Here is a 25,750-nt window from a genome sequence, read left to right as displayed (position 1 = left end):
AGGCTTAAATTCACCAAAACCAATGAGGAAGAAACCAGCCCGAAATCTTCACGCAATTCTCAATGATACAGTAGCTAAAAAAATAGAGGTTTTCACAAAATGGGGAACAAAAAGGTAACTTCTACAACAAGTATGCATGCAGTTTAGATATATTTAACCACAACAAAATATATTTTGCATGATGATACATCTTCAACAATTTTCAAAAAACAAAAGTCTTCATCTGGTGCATTTTATCTTCATTTGACAAAGACAAATGTATTTAGATAGTACTTCATGCTTCAGATTAACAAAAGTAAAAAACTATTATCATAAAAAGAACAGTTATGTTTAGCATACTGAAGTCAAAAATTCTAAAATCTATTTTAAAACTAATTTAAAGAGTAATTCTAGCCTGAATGCATACAAAGTCTTCCAAATGCAGTGCACACATCAGCCCAACAACACTCTGGTCATTATTTTTCAGCTTTGCACAATGAGGAAGTAACAAAGTGTTTCCCTAAATAATAGATGAAAATCTTTTAGGGGAGCCAAAACTATCAAACTCCATTATCTCGAAACAGGCCTGAGAGGACCGGTGCCCCACAGAAAGACAGTGTGCACAGAGAGGGCGAGAGCTGAGGCGCTGAGAAAAAGAACGAGACAGAACCGAAAGGCGAGAAGTCCTCCTCCAATTCCGCACAGGATCAAAGGGGTAAAAAGCAATGAAATCCTACCCTTTTTGGCTACTTCCATTTCTTCCTCGGTCCAGCGCGATGTCTCCCCAGACTCCGCAGTGCCTGCAATCACAGCAGCCAGCCCATCAGACAGAGCGGAGGTCTTGCTCGGTCTCTTTCGCGCGTCTTACAATCTAATAATCTGTTTACATTCAGGGCTGCTCAGGCCATACCCCCCAGAGGCAGGGGGGCCCCATCAGCTGCTGGCTCTCTGAATCCACAAGGAGACGAGTATTTTCTTGTCCAGTGAGGACAGGGACAGCGAGAGGCTCTTAAGGCTTCTTTTGCCTCTTCAACAAAATATAGCTACAGTTGTACGTTTTTTCAGGACTTCCTCTATTGCACGTCACAAAACCATTCGGCTCCTGATGAGCCACAGTCCTCAGAAAGCGATTTAGAAAGCACAAAGGTTCAGAAGTTTAAGTGCACGCAGAACCTATTCAGGCTTTGGGCTCTCCTTGAAACCTTGTAAACAGAGCACAAATATAGCTTGAAATCACCCTTGACATTTCTGTTTTTAAACACAAAGTCCTGGAAGGCCTATTTGGGCATTCAGGAACCTTCATTGAAAATCCATAAAAAAAAAGGGGGACAGGTACTTTGAAAACTCCAGTCCTTGAAACTGAAGAGGCACGACTGAACACTTTCTTGCAACAAATCAATATACTCCTTCTTCTTCAGTGGTTGAAAATAAATATGTTAAACCTATGAGAAAAAAAGTTAAATACTCAATAATCAAGCATTCAACCTTATAACATACAAATGCATCCCGTCAGAAACCCCACATATCAGTATTAACCACAAGGACAGCTGATCGAATCATACATTTGGAAAAAGCAGATTCTCAAGTGAGCAAGTCAATTTTGAAATCGGTACACTAAATAAACTTACTACACCTTTTTATACAAAAAGTATTAAAACACAAAATGTAGATATTCGAGATTAAGTTTAGAGGTGACCACCTTATGTTACTGATCTCCAGTGTTAAGTAAATTAAATATCTCATTGCAAGTGGTATTACGTAATGTAGAATTAGCTATACTGTTTAATACACTGGATTCATAACAGAAACTCGTATTTACTATGAAATGAAAATTAAACTTTAAAGAAAGCTGCTCTGTTGGAAGTAGGCCTTCAACCAAATGAACTCACCTGCTCAAGTGACGATTCAGGAATCATACACAGAATTCCATAAATCCCAAAGCCCTAGAGCCCGAGGAGTTTAAATTAGGGTGCCCTTGGGTCACTTTGCAGGATCATGTCGTGCATTCAGAAAACTCTGCTTTATTGAAGAGATTGATCTAAAGCAATCACGGATCAGCATGCCTAGACAAAATGGGACGAGGGAGGAACCAGCTGCAAGGTCACTCCTGCCTGATCTTCTCAAGAGAAAAACCAAAAGGTGGCAAGTGTACACAGAGGGAGAAAGAAGCCCATCTGTGCAAACGATTGCAATATTGTTTTGTAAACAAGGAAATGTGATGACGGGGTAGTCTGATTCCTAAATGCCAATGAATACACTAAAACAATTCAACCATGTGCGAATCGTGAAGTACGAATGCAGTTTTGAGCAGCAGAATGTGCATCTCAGTGAGTTCACAATGTAAAATAAAGGCAATTTCTTATCCATGTGAACCCTTAAACTATTTTTGTTGAATATATTTTTTTTCAGTGCTCTAAAATGTAAAGTGCTAAGGGGGTTGTGAGCCTGAAAGAACCTGCCCAGCCATGTAGTGGAAGCCGATAGTTTATAATCTTTTAAGAATCATCCAGAAAAGATCCTCACATTAATTAGCTTCTTAAAGTAAAAAAAAAACCAAGAAAACGAGAGGAGCTGCATGTTTTTCCCCTTGTTTGCAAATTTTACGTTCTTATGTACATGTAAAAATCACCTTTAAAATTATTTTTGGCACAGAAAAAGTTATTGGAAGCGCAGAGCACAATCTTACGCATGAAAGTCCATAAACGTGAAAGCCAATTCTGAACTATCATAAAACAGCATGACAGCTGAGAAGCACAAACGTGGGAAACTGGAAGTTGTGAACATGCAAACCGCATGTGGTACCTTATCTGTTACACTGTTAGGACGAGAGATTCAGAAAGTGATAAGAAAACCACAAAGTCTCAGGCCACCAGGGGGAGCCACTCAGTAGAGCACCAATGTAAAAACATTGCAAAGAGAATTCTATGGGAAGAATAGAGCAGAAAATAGGACATTTGACACAGTGGGAGTTGGCCGTTCATCAAGCTCAAGCTTTCACCTGTTATCCTTGATAAATCTGTAAGAAAACATGATGTGACTTCTGTGCTTACCATGTCTGCTACCATATAAGAAATAAAAACTCAAACTTAACCCTGAATGTTATTAGCAATTTTCTAAAGTGTTCGCGTTACAGCCAATTCATATTTAGCATTTTCTCCATTCGTATTTCCCCAATTCCAATAAGAGGCACCGCATGTTGAATCCAGACTGATTGATCCTGAGTGCGCTGTCTTTTTGCACCGTTATCCCCTACCCATGAGAAACACAGATCGCAAAGTCGTTTGCAAAAGCACAGCCACCCGATACAATCAGGACTGAAGACATTTCACTCCTGCGGTGCTACAGTATTTCGACAGTTTCTTCCGCAATGACATCAGCAAAAGGCTCCTGTGAGCTGGGAGACGCTTCCGGAGTACTGACAAGCACTAATACTTGTCCAGGTTATTGGACAGATGCAATAATATCACGCAACAGGTGTACAGGGCATCTTTTTCTGGTTTGGTCCAGTTTTAGTCAATAGTTTTATCATAGTTCTTATCGACGTGTAACCTGATATTTATCCCTGCTTCCTTGTGAACGGTCAACGCCTCTGTGCACTAAAACATACCAGGAGACATGACCCCGTCGCACCTGCTGGAGACCGGACCACAACTGCTGGAACGAGCAACACCATTAAACCATTATCGCCAAGCCCAGAAAGAACACATAACAGGGAAGCAATCTGTTTCACCTGTACGAAACTTGAAAGTAAAATCAACCCCCCAACATGTTTCAACTATTTGTAACGTGATAAAAAAAAACCAAAAGTTGGTCTAAAGTGCGCTCACCTCTGTGTGCTTGCATTTCCATGGTTACCAGGCTGCCTTTGGCCTGGTCCCGGCTGCTCTTCGGTGCTGCCTCTGCTTTCGGCGGCTGAGCAGGCTCCTGTGGTGCTGATAAGGGGGGGGGGGGAAATCAACAGGAGGTTACCGACAATCCAGACTTCTACACCCATTCTTATTCCAAGGCACAGCAGCAGCAATATGCTGCTGACTCCCCTCTGCCCCTGTGCCGCGGCGGAGATGAAGGCGGATGCCTCGAGTTTCCAGGAGACGCACGTGGCTCAGTCCGCCGCCCTTCCTGACGGCAGCACCGTACCCTGCCCGCCCCTGCCTCGGCCTCCTGCGCTCACGTAGGAAAACTCCGACCCCACACCCTGGTGCCCGGGGGGGCCGAGCGAGCGAGTGGCGGGGTGTTCGGGGGGCTCACCGGGCTCCGCGGGGGCAGGCGGGGGCACGGGGCCTTCCTCAGCTGCCACAGCGGCTGCCTCGTTGGCCATGGAGCGGGTGATCCTGCCCTTGCGCCGGCCCTGGCTGTTGGCGGTCTTCCTGCCGCGCGGCGTGGCTTGCTCTTTGCCTTCCTCGTCCTCTCCGCCGCCTTCGCACTTGTCTCTGTCTTTGCCGATGTCCCTGAAACGGAGCCAGGCGGGGACAATGAGCAGCGTACACGACGGAGGGTCTGCCGTCTCAGGCTGTTCCTCTTCGCCATCCACTTCCTCACCACTTGATCCCGGGCGGAGTCTGTCCCGGAAAGGAACAGGCACACACGGACAGGATACACCCTGGACTGGACGTCTGTCCATCACATGGCACACATGGACACACTCACACCAGGGCCAGTTTTCCCATAAGCCAAGTAGCCTACCAGCATGTCTGTGGGAACACACCAGCACTGTGGGAAGAAACCGGAGCACCCAGAGGTAACCCAAGCAACATACAGACTCCACACCAATAGCACTCCAGGAACTGAACCCACGGCCCCAGAGCTGTGCCACTGTGCTGCCCCTCAACTCTGTATCATGTTTAGATTTTTTCTAAACAGAAATCCAGTGGAAAGCTGTCTTTTTTTCTAAGGGGACGGCAAAGTAGATTTCTTTCTGCTGCGCAGCAGGTTCGCTCGGTGTCAAACGTGCGATCGGCACCCCAGCTGCGATACTCAGTGCAGTTTGATAACCACGGTGCAGCCGGCAGTCAAGTGTTCGGTTCTCCCAAAGGAAGAGAAGCGCTGCAAACAAACATCTGCACAACCAGCTATTTTAAGGACTGAACAACTGCTGAGAGGGGCGAGAGCTGGGGGATTAACACTTCATCCAGCACAAACCAGTCAAGCAGCAATATTCACAGAATGGCTCAGGTCATCTATAATAGAGATGTTAAAAACAATCCATCTCCTTCTTAGTGATGGAGAGAAACAGTAGACCCAGAGCGGAAGGACGTAACAGTGCTGTGAGTGTGTACTGGGTACCACAGTATAAAAGACCAAAAATCAGTACGTCTGCTGATTTTTTCCTACTTCAGTGCTTCTTTAGTTAAATTGACTGAAGATGGATTTATATGGCAAATGAAATGTGAGCACCATTTACGAAACAATTGAAACCCAAGTTTGAGTATCATATGTATTGTGGCCAGACAATGCCTGTGATTTTTTTTAATAGTACAATTTGCTGCTCTTTTATAAAGCAAATCAATCCTTAATATTAAGGCTCTGGAATTTCTGTCACTACTACTGAACTTGCCATAACTCACAGCTTCATTCCTGCCACTAAACAGCACTGAGCAGTGTGTCCAACCTGCGGCTGACACAGAAGAGGGTTTCAGCTTGTAGGCTGACACATGGCCAGCCCTCTCCAGCGCTGCCAGCAGTTACGCACTCAAACGCAGGGACGCGTGGAGAAACACTCACTTCGATTCCTCTTTCTCATCTTTCTCCTCCTCTTCCTTCTTCTCCTCGTCCTCTTTTTTCTCCGCCTTGTCCTCCTCTGTCTTTTCTTCTGCCTTTTCTTCTTGAGAAGGACGTGTTATCTGTTGCTGAGAAGAAGCACACAGCCTCTGTTACAAGGGGAGGGCGAGCAGAGCCTGAAACACGCACACACAAAACGCCGCTGAGATTCTTCTGCCCAAGTGAAGAGGGGTTGCAAGACATGCTTTCACAGACTCAAAAAGGGGAAAGGTTTTCCCCGACTTGATTTAAGATCAGTTCACAAATTAGAAATACGTTTACAAATAATAAGCGTTTTGTGCAATTATCAATCTGTTTTTAGATTTTACAAAAAAGTGCATCTAAAGAGCTCAAGAGACTATGTTCTCATCAATGACACGGCATGCGCCATGGCAGTTTTTTTGTCTTTACTGTCGGACACGACCCTCTTTTGACCCAGATTCAGAAGTAAAAGACAACGTGGCCTGTTTTATGTTGTTATTTCTGGCTGCTCAGTATCGCATAGTATCACATCGCACAGATTACTTAGTGGCGCTTAAATTCCTCTTCAATGACTTCCCAGCATGAAGATCTCCAAATAACCTTTTTAGGAAGCATAAAGGTTAACGATTTGCTTTTCCTTTGGGGGAAAAAAAGAAAGATGGCCAATGTGTTTTAATTTCAAGAACTTTCCAGATGGCTTCACAACCTAGGATATGAACAACTACAGTGTTTATTTAATGTGTTATTTTGCAGGTTTTACTTAACACTGATTTTATGGAAATAGTGTAACACAAATGGAACATATATCATACATAACCATACGCAATTTACTGTTACAAACTTCACCTTTTGACATGCCTAATTGGCCATACTGACAGTCAACAATATGGCATCTTAATTCAGATTTCAGTCCATAATCACATACCTCTATAATCAAATTTCATATCTGTTCAGATATACATAAAAATAGTGATAATGTTCAGCAAACATTTTCTATGGGTTAAAAACAATAACACACATACAATATTCAAAATGGCTTCTAACCTAATGGAATGGTTGCATGTAAACCCCATTAATGCACAAAGAGAATCGGAAAGTCTAAACTCCGGGATTGACTTCCATACCAGGTACACAAATTCACACGCTAAAACCCCAACAGGCCTTTGCCTCCAGATGTCAAGTCAAAATATGAAACTGGCCTACCTGCTATTGAGTACTGCAATTGACTACAACTTCAGGAAGGGAAAGATCTGATGTCACTTCCTGATTGTAAACTAGAAGGTATTCAAAATTTAAGCACATCACACAAATGTGCCTCACTGATGGGGGAAGCACAGACAGATCTAAGTTGTTTATAAAATGGGAGAAGGTGTACATTTATATAGGTACAGCACATACAATATTACCATAAAACAATTACAGAACAATGATCGATATCGCTGAGGTTTTCTCCCTTGTCACCATGCAATCTAAGTATTTATATTCAATAACTTGGTAGTTTGGCAGTCTGTCAGCTCACATTCCACTTGTTCGGATTTCATTTTAAGGACATCTTGTACTTTCAAATATTTTTTTTCCTGCTAAAACACAGGGATAGCAATAGATTGCTGCTGTTCATTCAATTAGGAGAAGGCCGATTTGAGTGCTAGTGGTAAATGCAGACGTAGTAATAGAGGCAGATGCCATTAGTCATGTCTGGCTAGTGAGGTTTTTGTTTCTCATATATCAGCCAATAAACCTACACAAAAGCTGCTGTACAGATGGTTCCAAACTTTCGTTTTTGGTCTTCATCAGAGAGCAACAGCAGGGAAAAAATCTAACAGCTCACTCAGCCTTAGCAATGCACTCAGATATATGGTAAACTGAGTTATACAGGAAAGTGTTCAAGACTTGTGGAAGATTCAATTCCACATGTGCTTAAACAAAGTTAACAGATTTTGCAACAATATCCAACAAAAAACATGTCTATGAGCTTCTGTAGGAAATGTCAAGAAAAGATTATTCATGCCCAACAGATTACATAAAGCCCTGTGACGTTTTAACCATGTCATGAGCATGGTTAAATACGCGACAGCCACAATAACTAAATCTTTGCTCTAACAGCTCACCCAGAGACTCCCAAACTTAAAAACACACACATACACACTTCAGCAGTATACAACCTCTGTGTCTGAGGATTGAGCAGGCAGAAACTCCCCAACCATCAAGAATAATTAACCCCCAGGTCACAGGCTATAAGGTTAATACTCCTGAGGGGAACAACACAACATAGAGCTGCCTTGTTCTACAAATTTAATTCTACCCATCACAGAACTGGCCTTTGCTCGTGGTATCTCCAACAACATAATATTTTGATTAACTTTATGGTGAAATTGAATATAACAGCTGTATGCAGACTAGCTGTTTCATTGTGCTTACTTGCTGCCTTCAAAGCTCTATACACATTGCTCCTCGTTTAGTCTGCTATGCATTGCAGATGTTCTTAGGTCTGGAAATAAACCACCCTTAACACTTCACTTTTCCACTGGGAGGTCAAAATGAATAAACAGTAAATGGAATATGAAGTAAATCCTAGCGCTCTCTACATAGACAAAATAGAGCTCGACACCAAAAATGGGGGAGAAGGGGGCTAATTAAACAAGAAGAGGCATCTGACCACTCTGCCAGCTTGATCACCAGCAAGACCTAACTAAGCCGTAACAAATGTGCTCATCGAAGGTGCAAAAGGGAAGGAAATGCAAAAAAAAAAATCAAAAACTCACTCGACCACAATTAAGTTTAATGTTTAATTACATATCAGTTCTGAATTCAATTGGGAGCTCTTGTTCATGTGTCATGGAGCATCAGATGTTGAACAAGATTCACCAGTGGCAGTGAATCATCGTCAGCGCAGGTGGGGTTCGTGGGATTTCTGCAGCGCGCCCCCCCTTGGCATCGAGGAGGGGAATGCTGGCAGATGCCTGCCTGCGAAATTCAAAACGGAAGACAGACCAGCTGCCGTTCGAGTGGGGGGGGGCAGAAAAAAAAGCTGCTTGTGCTATAAGAAAAAAAATCATCATCATCATCATCACCAGCAGCAGCAGCAGCGCTTACGTCTGAAGAACTCTTTACGGCGCTCTGCAAAAAACCCCGGGCTCACTTGTGCCAAGGCAAACAGCCCATGCTGTTACCAGATGGAAGGAGAAAAACGAAGCCAAACTGTGAGGGAAAGAGTCGGAGAGACGGAGGGAGCAGAGGTCTGGCCAAACAGCCCGGCCTCACCCACCCACCGCCGATGGAGCTGGGCACAGGCCCACGCGCCTTCGGAAAAACCAGGCGTCGAGACCTGCAGCTGCCTGCCGCGGGCACCTTAACCGTCAACATGGACAAAAACACAATGGCAGCTCTAACACTTTCCAGACAAACACGTCGATGTCTCATAAATAAAAGGTCGACGAACCCACGTTGCTGTTTTGAGGGTAGCAAGACATACAGTTCTGCACTATAAACCAGTACAATAAGTGTTTTTCCTGAGATTCCTTATTTCCCCTCCCTGTGCAGCAAACACTGCATTATCGGCTTCAGGGCACCGTTTCAATTTTAAGTTACAAAACAAAATATCTGAGTTGTCCAGAAAGTGGTTTAATGACTAAAGTTCGCTGTAGAAAATGCCATGGTTTATGAATGCTTTTAACAAAGACTAGAGTGTAACACAATTGGAAAGCTACACTATATCCTGGGTATAGCAAATTCAATGTCTATATCTGCACTGGCAGGGGACACCTTATCATTGAGCATGGGGGTGCAGCATTCTTACTTTTTAACCATGGTCTTCTCCCAGTAGATTCTCTTTCAAGACTGCAAGGCACGACTGTTGGGTGAAATTTAAGTTTAAATGAAGTTTCTTTTGAATACAGAATAGTGATTTTTTTTGCCGTGCAGTTGTAAAGATTCAATTCAACATATAGTGCGGAAACACCAGCTTGATGGCAATGCATTATTGCACAGAGTGTAATCCCGCTGAATTCAGCACTGAACCAGTGACATCATCAAAATACACTTGTCTGCTACCAAGTGTGAAATAAATGACTTCTGCAAGACTGAGGTAAGAAAATGGAAATGCAAGCTTCCTCAAGAAGAACCAGCATTTACCTCACTCAATGACAATATTGTGCATTTTGTAAGGGCTATCAAACACTACAGTAAATCATGGTACTATTTTAAGCCAGTGCAGTAAAGTAAATCATAAAGTACCCCAGGAGGGTACAATGCAAGCAAGATAAATGGTAAAAAAATACGCAAAATTTCAATGCACAATTTTCCTAAGGGTGTCAACTCAGAAAAAAAGATATTGGAAAATACTGCAGTAAGCCAATGCTGGAAAACAACTTTCTGCAAACTGTTGCATAAATCCCTTGCCGACTCCCAGTGAAGGTGCCGGGTAATGAATTCGGTATGTACCTTAGAGGGGTCTCCCATCCTGAAATTAACTAGCCTTGCCGTGAGTTCATCGCAAGGTTGTAGGGAAGAATGGGCAAGACCACACTATGAGCCAGCCAGTCCTTGCGAATGTGCATTTACTGCAAGGAGGTTAACAGCCTCTCCTAGGAAACACGACAGACTGAGAACAAAGCTGAAACAAGACGGTGGGCAGATGAATGAATTAAGACCAATAGCCAGTGGCTCAGCGGTTAGCATTGCTGCCAACCCACCACAGGTCTGGGTCCCGGGGTCAGTGTCCGACCTGGGGTGCCGGCTGTGTGGAGTCTGTATGTCTCCTCCAGATGCTCGGGCCCCACCATCCATTTGCAATGATTGATAGTGGAGAATCGCCTCATTTGGAAAGTTTTTTTTCTTTATTTGATGATAGCTTGATATTTTGTTAGCACGTGTACTTATTGTGAGTTGTTTTTTATTTGAAATAAAGTTTATTTTGAAAGAAGAAAAAAAGACAGTGATGGGAAAATTGGCTTCTGGGAAAATGTGGCCTGCTATAAGTCTGCGCATGTCTGTTTGTGCCCCATGATGGGCGTCCCATCCAGGGTGTACCCCACCTTTCCTTGCCAGGATAGGTTCCAACTCCCCTGCGACCCGGAACTGGATAAAGCAGTTAGAAAATGGATTGGTCAGTGGAAAAATGTAGATAATGCCAAACGCTTTTGTCCAGTAGGCACTTAACCATGTAAAGTACTTTGAAGTTGCAGAATGTATACCTATTAAGTAAATTTGTCTTGCAAAAAAAGAACGAGCGATTTATACAACTTGAAACCTATGAAGTCCTGTCTTGAAAAAAAAGCTGTCTATTAATAGATAGGGACATGAGACAGATTAAAAAGGCTGCTATTTCAAAAGTCTTCAGTCTTTTTATCCACATCAAAGCATCTGAACAAAGCAGACATTTATACGGTACATTTTTGCCGGGTTGTAGGTCACATTGTCACATTCCTAGAATTGCATCAGAACTGAGCAACGGGAAGATGATCAAATGTATTAATCTAACGATCCATTTCGCTGTCCTGCCACAGGCCTGTCGTCCCAGCCAAGGAGCAGATAGGTTAATCAGATCCGCTTTGCTGGTTAAGAATAATTGCAAGTGACAACACAACTGGTAGAGAAACCTACACTCTCAAAGGTAAAAGGTTACAGCACGCTGTGATGATTAGATGACATGCAACCTTTGCGATCCTTTCATTCTAAGAAAAGTGCTCCTATGCAAAAAATCTGCTTCATCCATATTCATCCATTTGTATTTCTCATTTCAACAACAAACATACCTCCTGGTCTCTAATAGAAAGTTTAAAAAATTGAAGCTGCATGTTTTAAATAAACTAGATACACCTAATTCCACTGGAGAAAAACAGGCAGCTGAAAAAGAATGCCTTACAAAACACTGATGCAATTTGCACGAAATGATTTCAAAAAGGCCATTTTGATTCCTCACTAAAGACCAACGTAAAAAGTAATATCCAGAAACTTTATTTCTAACTCTTCCACACAGAGATCTACTGAGTCTCTTTCTCAACTCGTGTGCATGTGTTTACTCGGAGATCCACAGACCAAACTCCTGTACAGCTCCCACCTCGCAGGCCAAGACTAAGAGCAGGAATGGGTTAAAGCACAAGGAAACTTCTGCGAAGGAAAGGGCCCTGAACTTTAGCCTACTGAGTTTAGCTGAGGCACGCCAGTTACACGGCGACAAGCAGTCATCATCTCACCCTGGTGGTAAATTTAAACCACGAAGCACAAGCAAGAGACTTGCACTGGGAGAGAGGTGCTGAAATACTGCAATCTTGCTTCAGCAGAGATATTCAGGAAGCCAGAGACAGAAAGAAAGATAATCAAACAGTAGCCAGTCTCAGCCAATAAACATACCTGCAAACTCATCTGTTGGTATCAAAGCCCTTTGCCCCTGACCACCACAAACTATCCGCAGTGGGTGTCAGGCTTGGACCAGAGGAAGAGCTGGAAAGGACAGGAGAGCTCCATCGCTGAGCTCCTTAGAAGGGCTGCCTGACCCAGCGCCGTGCATATTCCAGGAAATTGTGTCATCCTGCCGTTTAAGCTGCCTGAAGAATCGCCCATCTCACATGCACACTCTAATCTATCAGGGGTCACTCAAGGTAATCCCCGCCGAGCGCAGCCTTTGATTGGCATTCACAGCAGCGCAGCAAGTTTTCTGGTCTCGTCAGATCCCTGGGCCGTACCACCCGCGCCAGCGCGGAGAGGGGTGGCCGCGTTGCTGGAGAAAGAGCACAGCTAATCCAAGCTGTCAGAGCAGACTGTGGCGATTTTTTTTCTTCCTTTCCGCTACTCCACATTCTGCTTGCTCTCTCTCTCTCAGAAGCACTGCCTACTCACTGTGTCAGTCTCCAGGGGATTTCAGCAAGTACAAGTACAAAGGCCCTGCCGACTGCCTCTTTGAGAAACCGCTATGTGCCAAGTCAGTATACGGAGCACGCAGGGCTTGTGCAAAGCAGGGAAACCCTAAAAAGGGTTTATTTTCCTTTCGTGTTTTTGACCCCCACCCTCCTTCCGAAGCCTGAAGGTTTGAACACTTCTTGTTTACCCACACAAGTTCTCTGCTTTTTACACTTCTTGTGTTTCACTGTCTGCATCAAACAGCGGGCTTAAGGTTTTTACACAACTGGTTGTGTAATGAATTGGTTGTGATGACATCCTTACTTACGATTTAGAACGGAGTACCACGTAGAAGGAATTTTATGTAATAGCAATAAAACTTCCACTAGTCATTTCGGGTGAACAGGCCAGGACTGTCATATTGTTAGGTGACTTAATTCTAAACCAGTCTCAGAAAACTAGAAACATGACGTTTTCAGTCTCATTCCTAGAGCTTTTCCTTCCCCAATTTTCTCATAAACCAGAAAGGTGCTGATTGGCCTTTTTGTCCATACTGTGCACACCTACAATTTGGAGAGCTTCCTTGCAATGTTAAGTCGCAAGTCATTTTCTTAAAAGTGCTACACTGGCCCTTGTACAGCTAGATAATCCAGGACAGATGGATGTTGTTTTATTTTCCCAAATTAATTCAGCATTGTCATTTATTTTTCCCCTTCTCTATGCTTCAGACTAAGAAGAGGAGTCCTGTACCAGCCCAGGAGAAAAATAACTCCTTCGATACCAGCACTCTCCTGCCACTGGCAGGCTGGCTCACCGAGTTGCAGTTACACCAGAGAAGCGAGCGAGGAGATAAGCATAACGTGGCGTGATCAACATGGAAATAAATCACGCACAAGTACGAATTTGATTTCACGGCTTCGGATCTGCTTGCCTGTTGAAGGTCTAGTCTTTTAGCCTCTAGGATTACCGTTTACAGGTTCTTTTAGGCAAGGGCAGGATTGTGCAAAAACAAACTACAGACACAACAAAAGGAAACGAAGCTAGAAGAAGATACAAGCAGAAAAGTCTTAGAAGATTATGCTGACACACCGTTTACATCTTCTACACAATGCAAGGAAACATTTAAAATGTTAGTATATATAATTAAAATTTCAAATTAACTATTCAGTAAAACCGAATATTGCACTAGAAAGCCCTCTAGTAGAATATTGTGTACAATTCTGGCCCAGCAATGCTGCTGAAGGCAATAACCAGGCTCCTTTCCAGAAAAGCAGCCGGGTGAGATCTTTGGATCAATCAGACAGACGGGCAAAATGCCCTCCTGTTGCTTGTAGCCTTTCTTATGTTCTCCTGTTTTTCAGTGCTCCTCACTTGACTCATGCGGTTCTCACCAGCAGCAGTCTTTCAGCCTGGCGTATGTGAAGTTACATTATTGTTACACAAAGAACCTTCCTTTCATAATGGCAAACAGTCACAATCGCAACATCCACATGGAAAATAATTTTAAATAAAGTTTAAGAGGATGAATAAAATATTCTAGTCTTTCTGCTCCAGGCCTGGTCTAGAATGCTGTTTTTTTTATTAAACTGTAGAACAAAAACAATCTGAAGGAAAATCTACTTTAACCTTCTGTTGTGCATCGATAACAATATTCACCTTACTGGATTTCTCTAAATGAAATCTTCTTGGAATTTGTTAAAATATTTATTTCATTCATTGAGAAGAAACCCCATCAAATTTGATAATTTTATTCCAATTATCTTCTACATGCTTACACCAGCAATGTAGATAAATAGAACAGTGCACAACTACAATATGATTCCATGTTTTAAATAACAGCATACTTTCCTTCTTTACACGCACACAACCATTCTCTTTTATCTCATAATATAAAATTACAATGGTACGATATTATAACACCGTACGACAAAAGCAATTTTGCTCTGGATTCATAAATGCATCTTCCTCTGAATTCTTCTTCGGTTTTGAGTGTCGAGAATGTGAAACCCTCTTGCTACACCAGCTCGTTGCATGCTGTGCTATGCTTGGCCTGCTCTCGAAGCAGCAGGCAAAAAGAACAGTGACCACACCCACAGCCTTCTTCAGCCCTCAGCTAGACCCCGGCACGTTGTGGGGCTCGAGTCCCACAGATTTCCCACTTCAGAAACAAGTATGGCCTCCGAGATGCACGTCTTCTGAAATTTGCATTGCCAAGTCATGTGGCTCGGTTGGTGACCCCAGCAGGCAAAAATAAAGTATTTGGTGCCAATCAGAGGACAGGCAAGTCTGTAATAGCGCAAGGCAAACTCTACCTTACCCCTGCAGTAGTCTGCTGACTGCATGGCACACACTGCCAGTTCTTTACCGCAGTATCCCACACTGGATTCAAAGGGACAATATCTAGGCTACAGGGCACATGCCACTTTCTGTAGAGAAGACACTCAGAAGCACAATATAGATGACTTTCAAAAGTCTTTTAATTCATGTCAAATCTGGCAATACACACTTAACTTACTTTCATTTAAGGGGGAATTCTGAAGAAGACAGGACCATAAAAGGCACGGCAAATCTACAGAAGACTGTTCATAATAGAGAGAATTAGTTTTGTTATAGTCCATGTCAGATCCCTCTTCTCACCTTTGCCAGAGGTGCAAAAACCCATCACATAAATGAAGCTGTCTAGAGGGGACTAAGTAAATCTTACAGTGAAGGGAGGGTATCTGAGGGCTGTCACTACAAGCGAAAAATACCTTAATGAAACGCTTGGTGTCTGTCCGGCTATCAGACCAGTTTTAGCTTTTCGCTGCCGTCCTTTTCAGGTGCACCATGCTCTGCTCATGTTTCAGCCCTTATGATGTGATTGGAGGAGAGAGAAGGGCTGCGTACCTGTACACTCCATCCAATCAAGGGAAGGAAGTTGTGTTTAGATGAAGTCCCAAAGAGACGCACACTGAGCCCTGAGGAGCTCAAAGATGCAGGGTATTTATAGTTAATCAATGATACATTAATTAAAAAAATACAGTGTAAAACACATAAGCAAGTGACAGCCAAAAATGCTCCTCTGGGGAGTCTTCCTTCACACAACAGCCAAATGTTATCAGTCCTTTTTCATGTTTTTCTGGGTACACTTATTCAATACTCACACCAAATTATTCACTGTGCCTCTATTTTTCCAGCTAAAGAAAGCATGACAGCAACCCAGCAGACAACAGATTTTAATCAGAAGGAAAAGCCAGCACCTAGCCAACAATGGATCATCACACTGCTGCAGATCACCATGCAAGTAAGCCTAGCTCTGGTCCATTACTGCCATTCACACTGCTCTGTTCCTTCATTCTGAGCCTTCCCCCATAGAGCTGAAACACCACTGAAGCTGCCAACTCTCCGGGTGTAGGGTTACATATGTATTTTTTCCAAATCAGCCAGTCCCACAAGAATAAGAGGTAGATGACAGAATTATGGCTAGAACTCATTCAAGGACAAAAACTCCTTTATTAACTCGCAGCTGCACTGTGGGATGTGAAAAGACATTCATACCTGAACTGTGGTGAAGAAATAAGACATCTCTGTGTCTGATCAGGCAGCCCAATATCCTCAAGTACTCTGTGCCTTTCAGCGCAACAGCAGACTTTAAGAAAATCAACTTCACTGTTCAGAGTTTTAAGTTCTGAATCCATTTGACAAAATAATCTTAGAAATTCAGTAAAGCCTAGACTTCATTACACCCTGCAATTCAACTTTTGTCTTCTTTTAAGTAAAGCACCAGGATAAACGCTTTATTAAGCAAGGATATATGGAGATGCTCAACTCCACGCTTCCCAACAGACAAACAAGCACTTATCTCCCTCTGAACACTGAGTATGCACACTGTGACCCTGGCAGCTGTGATATGGTCTCCTGTCCTCTGATGATCCTGAATACCCTGGGAACTGACCTAAAGAGCGTCTTTATTGAGCACAGCACAGGGCACAACAAGCTTTTGACACAGTGCCCAGAAGTACACACTCATTCTCAGTTTGCTTCTGCAAAGGTACTTCTGTAATCTTCACATGACTTATACAGAAGCCAAGGTCCTTCATCCAGTTTAATGATTTCTCTGCCCTATTCTGCAATACACACAACACTGCACAGCAACTGCAAAGCGTTGCATCACAAATTGCTTTAACTTGGCACACGGTGAGGAAAGCAATGCTCCACCACACCATGCACAAGGTATACGGACATCTCTTCCAATTAAATAGCAATCAAAGAACATAAACCGCCATTCATCCACCTCCTTTGTCTGTTTGCAAAGTCATTTCCTGAACTCTTGCACGAAACGCTCGTCACCAGCACCACTCTTTCTCTGTGTTTTTTCCATCGCTGTGAAGACGGCACACTGCTCACGTACTGCTGAGGCTGACTGTGGGCACCCATGCCCATCCACGTCTGCAATCATTTGCATTCTCTTGGAAACTCTCCCACAGCGTCTGGATCCTGCCTTGGCTGACACCTAGCTCTCAGAGGCCTGTGGCTCTCGAATGGCCCGCCGCCATCATACCAACGACTCACCACAGCGCAGCAACAGACAAACCTTTCCTTTACGACTTGGCGGAGGCAGATTTATTGGAAGACATCTTCGGATTTAATTTTTCAAACATCAGAACTTGCAAACATATCTGGCAAATACATCAGGCACAGAGTAAAACCTTTAACCATGTCAGGGAATCGTGCTAACAGTTTCCCTTATACCCACTTAAGCAGATGCAAAAATGTGTTCAATTTATACTAAACTGCAAGACAGCTGTTTAAAACATTTTGAGACATACACAGAAAAAACAGACTATAAGGGGTAGATGAGGTTACTATTAAAGAGCCTGAGCAGCAGGTAACAAACCTCATAAACCTATTTGTCTCTCTAATAACATTTTTAAATTATAAACATTATTCCAACACTGCTCATTAGCCTGTCTGGTTATAAGATGCACATCAATGCTTGGGAGTTCAATAACACAGAAAGGCTCCATTTGTACACTAGGGGGCCCCCCAAGAACAGATGTATATACACTATGCAGAATACTGCATTTTCAGCATATATTTTACAGCAACACTAAAGGTAAAAAGTCCCGTGCCATATTTGACTTTCATTCTATAACTCTCCAAGAACCCACGCACTTCAAAATAAGTAGCAATGATTACATGAACGCTGTGTGTAAAAGTCACATTTTGCACAGTTAAGTTTCACTTGCTTTCTGAGACAGGGATAGAGAGATTCACTGGTTTGATATTCTGAATTTTTTTTATGTCTTCACAGTGGACATCTCCCTGGTGAGAAGCAGCAGTGGAAGAGAACTACATGTATCAATAACATTCCCCCCAGACCAGTACCGCAGAGGTCCAGAAGAGAATAACCGCTCGGTATCTCAGAGCATCTGAAAGAGGGAAAGCTTGAAATAACCTCGGGTTACTCCCCACGGACGCTCTCTTCGACAGCAGCGAGCTGTAGCTGAAACGTGCAGAAACTCACATGGTTACTGCGCCCTCTGCGCCGCCCGTAGTTGCGCCTCACCAGGGTCTTGTAGTTCTCGTTCTTCTTCGTCAAGTAGTAATACAAAACGCAGTCCGCAACGCACTGCAACACCGAGAGGAGGAATCAGACAAGCAAGCAAACGAACACAAAAACCCAACATATTAGAACCATATGGTTTGATTAGAATGAAATATTCATCTTTAAGCTTTTGGATGCTCTAAATCAACTTTTAAGTTTCTGTTTGTAATGAACATTCACTGGAGAAAAGCTAAGCTAAACATCACACCCAAATTCATATCCTGCCTCTCATGTTTGAACTTTTTACTCCATTTTAACAGAAGATGTATTTCTCCCGACCTCCTCGGAATTATCGCAAAGAAAATGAAAGCTCCCGAAAAGCTGTTCCGAGTTCATTTCACAGAACTCACTCACCTTTCTTTCTAGGTACGAAGCAATGAGCCCAAAGTTTTTGGGATGCTGCACGAACCTGCAAAAGGAAAACAGAAAAGTTGCATTCAGTCCGACGGGCACATCGCGCTGCAGACAGGACTGCAGACTGAGCGAGGTGGGTGAGAGGTGTTGGATCATGCAGCATCAACAGCCATTCCAGCTTTCCACTTCCTGACAGGCTCCTCCACAGGCTTGTAAACAATGTTGCGGCCCAGCTAATAAAAGCTTTCTCATACAGCGCTGGAATCTGGTTCACCAGATCCCCCCCCCGCCCCCCCCGCGCATTCTGAACTACATTTCTTGGTGAAAAAACGTTTATTTGCACCAGAAAGAATATGTTTATGCCTTAAGTTAGTAACTGTTTGGACCATCGGTTCCAAAAAACAACAAAGCAGTCAGAGAGGATATTACAGAGGACACAGATGTCGTTTCAAAAAACTTTATGCAATCCCTCTGTTGCTGTGAGTTGTGCACATGTATATATTCTGAACGGGGATGCACTGAACACTGTGAAACTAATAAACCAATACCTTTTTTTACCCCCCAAGAGAGAGCAGACTGTATGGTTGTAAATAAGTTTTCTTTCTCTCATTTCTTATTAATCGGCACCCAGCATAAAGCAAAATCTTCCATTTCCTTTCTCCTTTAAAGCACCAATCAGTTCTTATGAACCAATCAGTTGCCTGTGGCAGCAGGGGTATGTCAAAGAGACTTGGTTCCCTAAAACATGCCGCCTGTCACATGTTTGTGACACCTTTTAAAGATCAAGAAGACGTACGTTCTTGTCTTGAGAGAAGACACAGGCACCCGGTACAGCTCTGCAGGAGAGCCTCGTCCTTACCAGTGCATTATTCCCAAATACATCCTCTAATGTTACCAGCCATTGTTCTTTTTGAGAAACGAAGACGTACTTCTCCTTAAAGATCTCCTTCTCGTGGTCAGTCCAGACGTTCATGAACTGGCGAGCCTTGTACACCTTCATCGGGTCGTCCATCAGCCCATTCATGTTGATGAACTTCACCCTCCTCTGCTCAGAATCATACATCATGGGAGGGATGACGGAGAGCTGACGCATCTGTTTCTCGTTGTTCTACAACAACAAAGAGGGAAAAAAAAACAGGTCTCTTACCTTCACTCCACACACAGCACCTCCCTTCCACCAACAGTGCTGATAAGATCATCTCATTGCCTTGGCTACTTCATATCATGGAATAATCAAGTTAGCACGAGACACTATTAGTTTAGCAAAAAAGAAATGGCAGCGCACCACACCTGTCATATACAAGTCCACGTACAGTAAGTGTTTTGAAACTTCTGAATCAAAGAACCAAAAACACCAGGCACGTACCTCCTGTTCGGATAGTCCGTCGATGATTTCTGAAATCTCATGCTCACTTCTGGCTATGGTGGCAGAAAGGCCCGTACCTCGCTGGCCCACTCTACAAAAGCAAAAGTGGTGGAAAACTTAATGACGACATAAATCTCAGTAATTTAAGCTATTTTAGTGCAGCAGCCCAGAAAGCACACTCTGCAAATGGATGCGCCATCTAAAAAGACAATGCTAAATTAGGCAGCCTCAGCTCGTCTTCCAGGGGTTATCTGGGGATAGTGATGGGAAGAGAGACAAATCTTTTGCCAGTATTCAAGATATGACTGCCTCTGTCCTTCTCAGGTTAACGTGGTCATTACAACAACAAGTCGGTGCTCCATCCCAGTTTCTCCATTTTTGTGCCGTGCTAGGCAGGAAACAATTTCAACAAAAAGTGTAAAAATTGAAACTGCACACCAACTACTGGTTAACTTACTAACACAACACCACTACAGACAGTTGTCGCTTCGCACTGAGAAAAACGACAAGTTCACTATTGCCTCACAGGGTGCTACTACGCTGGCATTGAAACTGCAATTTGCATTTGCACTGTCTGATTGCGTGACCCTCCCTTGTTCAGTTGTGGCCCTGCTGTCACCTCTGTGCTGTGAAAACCCCATGCCTTGTTTTAATAACCACAGTTTCCTGAGCAATTTTATACAAAGCAAGGGAAACATAAGGTCAGCCAATGACAGTCTTCCTCTCTCTGTCCAAATTTGGAGTGTTTTCTCTTTCACCTACTTTCAAAAACAGGATGATCTCAAGGTTCCACTTTATTCTAGTTCTTCTAAGGTCTGTGCTTCGAACAAAAGTTTAAAAGGCACGAAACCCTTTCTTCTACTGAATTCAAGTAGTACACTTGTCGAACAAGACTGCCATGCTTGAGAAAACGTGCAGGGTTTTCAATCCAGTAGATACATTTTAGCTGCCATTTGTTATTTGGCTGCTTTTTGCGAAGCAGAGTGAGAGAAAAGGGACTACGTAAGACGTGCGTCAGCAACACAAAGTCACAAATACCACTGGGCTTGATTTTAAAAGAGTGTGAACAAAAATAGATTCTCTAATGCAGTAGAATATCTGCCACCCAAGAGACTATATGCCAATATCCAATGGCCAGAGGTTAAATCTTGAATCAGTTGTGTGCTGCTTTCTAAACCCAGCTCCAGTTACCTATTGCTTTGTGAATTCAAAGAAACCTTGCACACAGTACTAGGAACATTTCCGTATCCAATTCGGATGTGGGACACTGATACCTGAATTATCTGGGAGCTAAAGTGACACAAACTGGGCTGCCTTTTCACTTAGCAGTTTTCCAAGACCAGATATCTGCTTACCTCTTCTTAGCTCTCATTATGATAACAAAGATCATAATTCTGATATTTGAACAACTGGAAGGAATTCTTCACACATTGTACAGCCTGCTCATACTCAAAGTCCTAATTTGCACCTAAACAGGCCACATCTGTGCGGTTTTTGTACTCTCACACTTTATATTCAGCACCTGCATAGGGGAGGAGGTTCCTGATGAAGCAACAGCTCGGGAAATGAATTGCTAGATAACCAAGCTCCACAAAAACAGGTCCTCCTCCTCCTCCTCCTCCTCCTCCAGCCCTGCGCACACGTGCCCGACTCGCAGGGAGGGGTGGGAGGCCGATGGCCACGTGGCCCTGGTGGCTTACCTCTGAAACCGCTCCTGCTGCTCCCGCTGCTTGCGGATTTCGGGGAACTGCCTCTCGTAGTACTCCCTGGTCCGGCTCTCCTTGGCTTTCCTCCGCGGGTTGTTCTCGATCCGCTCCACCTTCTTCTCCCATGCCTCCATCAGCTGGTCGTAGCGCTGGCAGATTTTCTGCTCCTAATTACAGGCCGAGAAGATTGTGTGTGGAGGCAAGAAGCACATCACTGCCCATTCCCCCCTCGGCTTCTAAATATAACCACAAAGACAGCCACGCTGGCTCCAGATCCTCCTGTGAGCCACTGAACCAAGCTCGCCCCATTCAAAACAACTACGTGGACTGAAAGCCAAAGGTGATGCAAACCAAGCGCACCAAAATTATTGGCTATTGCCTGGAGACACAGGGTATCAAAGGCCAAGTTGAAGACGGGGTGACGGCAGAGACTGGCTGCACTGGGATTGATCTATATGCTTTTTATCCCAGTATCCAACCTGAATCTCTCTCCCATCTGAGAAATTTTTGATTCCCTAATTTAGATTCTATTCCACCACTGCAGGAGGAGTCCCTACCTTATGTCCGCTGTGGATAGGTTAAAACGGTGAGGATTTGCATTTGCAAATCAGGAACAAACAGGTTGCATCAGGAGTGTAGAAACTAAATTAAGTGTGACCTCCGCTGGATTAATTGACCTGTGAAAATCACCTTTGTCAGGGCATGCCAAAAAAGATTAAATAAAAGATTAAAGATCCTGAGAAAAATGTTTTTTGTGCTGTAAATTTATAGCTCAGAATATAATTAAGATAATAATTTTACAAAAGATCACACAAAGCAGAAAAGACTGTCTTCCATTTACATGCAAGCTGAGCAGTTGAGCTCTAGCATGGCAATGGCCACAATATCCCTGAAATCTCTGAAGGAGTGAAGGTCTGTCAGCTGTAGTATGTTTGCAACAAAGAGCATATTCCCAGTATTTAAAAAATGTGTCCTCCACTGTTTTTAACTTAGCCTGGGCAGAGATTTCACTGTTCCATTCAGTACTAAATGAATGACTCAGCTGGAGCAGAGAGAATGGAAACGAAAAGGGTGCTGTGCATTCCCATAAAACAGAAATGCAGTGAGAGTAGAAAGGTGAGTCATGAGTGTAGCCTCACACAAACTCACTCTCCATTTCCTTTTTTTTTAACCATTTACCAGCTGGACCACCAAAACCAGCGAATTCCATGCTTCCCTGGAAACCAGGACGTAACTATCTGAACTATCAGAAGCATACCACTCTTCTGGAGACAACAGAAGATGGACGGTCTGAGTACAAGCAGAACCTCCTGAACGCCAGCATGTTATTTTTTTCTTGGCTTTTTTCAGATTTGCTCCTGAACTGGAGCACAGAGTTCACCTTGGAGAGCAGCCTCCAGGTAAATAAAAAAAGACAGAATTGCTCATCAGTAACTCTGTGACAAACCTGAAACTGAAGCTGGAACCTCCAAGGTGACTTAAGACTGTACTACAGTGCCCCGGGAGAACAAAAAGAGCACTTGTGCCCTACTTATAGAACAGCTCTCTTGTCTAAGGTGGGAGCACAAGTATGGTGTGACTCAGTGCTTACATATTTCTTGTGGGGCTGAAAGTCAAAGCTTTTACAACACACCCAGATGTTTAGCAAGCAGGCTTTGCCAGGGGTAGTAAACTGAGCAATAAAATCATAACCCCACCACACACTTCATCCATATTAATATAAATATTAAGAACAATTTGAACTATTTAATGTGCAAGTCATACTGCACTTGCAAAAACCTAAACAGGAACCCTTGTGTAGCATGTCCAATTCAGCCAGGATACCTTTTGTTAGATTGGGATGATGCTTTAAAGTGTTTGCAGAAGCAAGACTAGATGTTTTCTCTCCACTGACTTTGTCAACCCAGAACCCAGACGTGCCTTTATTTATTGTAAGGACATTGAACGCGCACAACATACACAAACATCCACACAGTAATTGGCTAATCCTCTGATCTTATTCCAATACAAAGGCATTATGCGTTGCATACTTACCCTCTGCTTGCGTGCATGATTCCTCCTCTTAAAAAACAGAATAAGCTTCTTTCTCATCACTTGGTTGCTGAGACAAAACATAAAAAGGAATATTAAAAGATGTCAAATAGTTTCAAGTGCTACAAATATGACAGAAATCAATACACAGTCTCTGCTTTCTCTTTCCTGGTGCTTGTCACGAGGAGACTAACATTGCCTTCTTCCCCTATTAATAATGCATGCCTGTGGATATATTTCATTTTTTGTAAAGAATTGTGAAATAGTCACATAGAAAGGAGTGATCTAAAGAATTGACAGTATTTGCAGTAACAAACAGTTTGATCAGAAGGTCAGCTTCCTTAGTGGTTAATGTGTAACACTATGCTATGAAGGTTATGCAACTTTAAGAGAATATGAAGAGCCCGTGTTCCAAAACTACATTCAGATCGTAAGATGGAGACAAAAGTAAAGGTCACCAGGAAATAAAACCACACCTCCCATCCTGCCTGTTAAATTGGATAAATCCGGGGCAGACGGAAGAGCAGGCTAATCCTTTGATGAGGAGTCCTGCAGATAACCTGCCATATCTACAGACCTACAGATCTACATCAAAAGCTGCCATCACAAAAGACAAGAAAGAAAATCTTCCTTTAAGTGGTAAACATGAATGAACTGGCAGCCTTCATGCTATAACTGTCCTGTCCTCTAGGGAAAGAAATCATGGCTTTAACATCTCCCGAACCATCAATTATTAAACAACTTTGCTTATCATTAAAAAATTCCACATTTGTGCGTAAGTACTTTTAAGGTTAGAGGGATTCTACAGTTACACATACTTAATTGTCACACCTAGGGTTTACTGAGAAAGCAAACAGACGTATCAAAATCGAAACCTCCAACAGTCATTCTGAAACCGAAGCGCATAAAACTTCAAGCGCTCTTCAGTCTTGGCAATGTCCTGTTCCAAACAATGGTTAAAAAAAAAGTGAAGAGCATCAGAAGGTCAGTTCAGTCTAAGTTCTGCAGCTATAAAATTTCATTAAATACAATAAGTGCATTCTTGTTTCAAAATGGCAGAGTATCCTTGCAAGGGGAAGTATTTAAATTGTGCTGTATCACTGTGCTGTATCATTTAGAGTTCACTGAGCTCAAAATCTAAGCACCTTAGGTTGATGAGGATTGACATTTCTAAATTTAGAATAAATCTCAAAATTAACAGTTCATTTTTTGCTGGAGGAGAGGGGACAGTTACGATCAAATTCAGTTCACACAAAAATTGCAAGATGTTCTTTTGCAGAATTACAAAGCATTTAACTAATACTTGGATCTCGCAGAACGTGTTATTCAAACCTTTGTAAATTTCTTTTTATTTCCCCAACGACAAGGGCCAAATAAAAACTATGCTGTAATTTTATATTAGACCGTATATCCACAGGAAATGTCACCAATAAATTTATCCTGCTGTGGCTACAATATGATGAAACATACTACATAAATGCAAGATAATATTATTATTCCTATTGCACTCAAAACCTGAACTCAGTTTAGTCAAAATTCAATCCAATTAGTAGGCCTACTCAATATGGGCAATATGTTTAATTTGTTTTAATTTTTTTTCTGCTTACAAGTGGCAAACAGAATGTTGTCACTGCGACACTCTCCAGGCTACAGTAACAGCAAAGGAAAGGTCATCCTGCAGTTCACAGCAGTGGAAGTGACCTTGCTGACTCCAGGAAGTTACTGTGGGAAATCACCGGAACTTCACAGCTCAAACCGCTCAACTACAAAAGTGAACTCTTCCTGCCCGGCAGCATCACTCTGCAATCACCTGGGCTGTCGTTTCCACTCTTCACTAGACCTGCTTCACATGGAAACAGCTAGACCCAACAACTGGTTCGAATAAAAAAAGGGACAAAACAGCCTTTTTTATAACTTTGTCCACCTGTATAAAACCTAAGACCAAAGCAGCTGTAATTCTCAACATTTGCACTATGGTTTCATCAGGTCCGGAGCTCCCTTTAACTCACAAGCTCAATCTTTTCTAAAATGCTGCTCGAGCATTTTCAGACCTAGTCAGGAAACCCACACATTTGCTATGTCTCTGTGTTGTAAGATATGGAAATGGTCACAAATTGTTTCACTTTGCTGTTTCACTCTTTACTGCCAGAA

At 42.9% G+C, this 25,750-nt stretch overlaps 1 protein-coding gene across 9 annotated transcripts in view; it reads right to left on the bottom strand.

The window, feature by feature from the left end:
- ncor1 (nuclear receptor corepressor 1) overlaps positions 1 to 25,750 on the bottom strand; it is a 71,829-nt gene that overhangs the window by 28,614 nt on the left and 17,465 nt on the right. For 7 of the 9 annotated variants that reach the window (XM_088906664.1, XM_088906667.1, XM_088906670.1 and 4 more), the window contains 10 exons: positions 23,603 to 23,669; positions 21,563 to 21,735; positions 19,863 to 19,953; positions 19,426 to 19,604; positions 18,497 to 18,551; positions 18,062 to 18,166; positions 5,701 to 5,825; positions 4,228 to 4,427; positions 3,807 to 3,911; positions 717 to 779 (listed from right to left, as the gene is read on the bottom strand). In XM_088906664.1, coding sequence (XP_088762790.1) covers positions 717 to 779; positions 3,807 to 3,911; positions 4,228 to 4,427; positions 5,701 to 5,825; positions 18,062 to 18,166; positions 18,497 to 18,551; positions 19,426 to 19,604; positions 19,863 to 19,953; positions 21,563 to 21,735; positions 23,603 to 23,669 — 1,163 coding nt within the window. Of the gene's footprint in view, positions 1 to 716; positions 780 to 3,806; positions 3,912 to 4,227; positions 4,428 to 5,700; positions 5,826 to 12,069; positions 12,245 to 18,061; positions 18,167 to 18,496; positions 18,552 to 19,425; positions 19,605 to 19,862; positions 19,954 to 21,562; positions 21,736 to 23,602; positions 23,670 to 25,750 lie in introns of those variants that run through there. The other 2 variants (XM_088906672.1, XM_088906673.1) reach the window with 1 other exon arrangement.

This window comes from Atractosteus spatula, chromosome 27 (assembly GCF_055471065.1).
Source record: "Atractosteus spatula isolate fAtrSpa1 chromosome 27, fAtrSpa1.hap1, whole genome shotgun sequence".
Taxonomy (NCBI): Eukaryota; Metazoa; Chordata; class Actinopteri; order Semionotiformes; family Lepisosteidae; genus Atractosteus; species Atractosteus spatula.
Note: the sequence above shows the minus strand (reverse complement) of the source record. Positions and strands in the feature narration are given on the sequence as shown.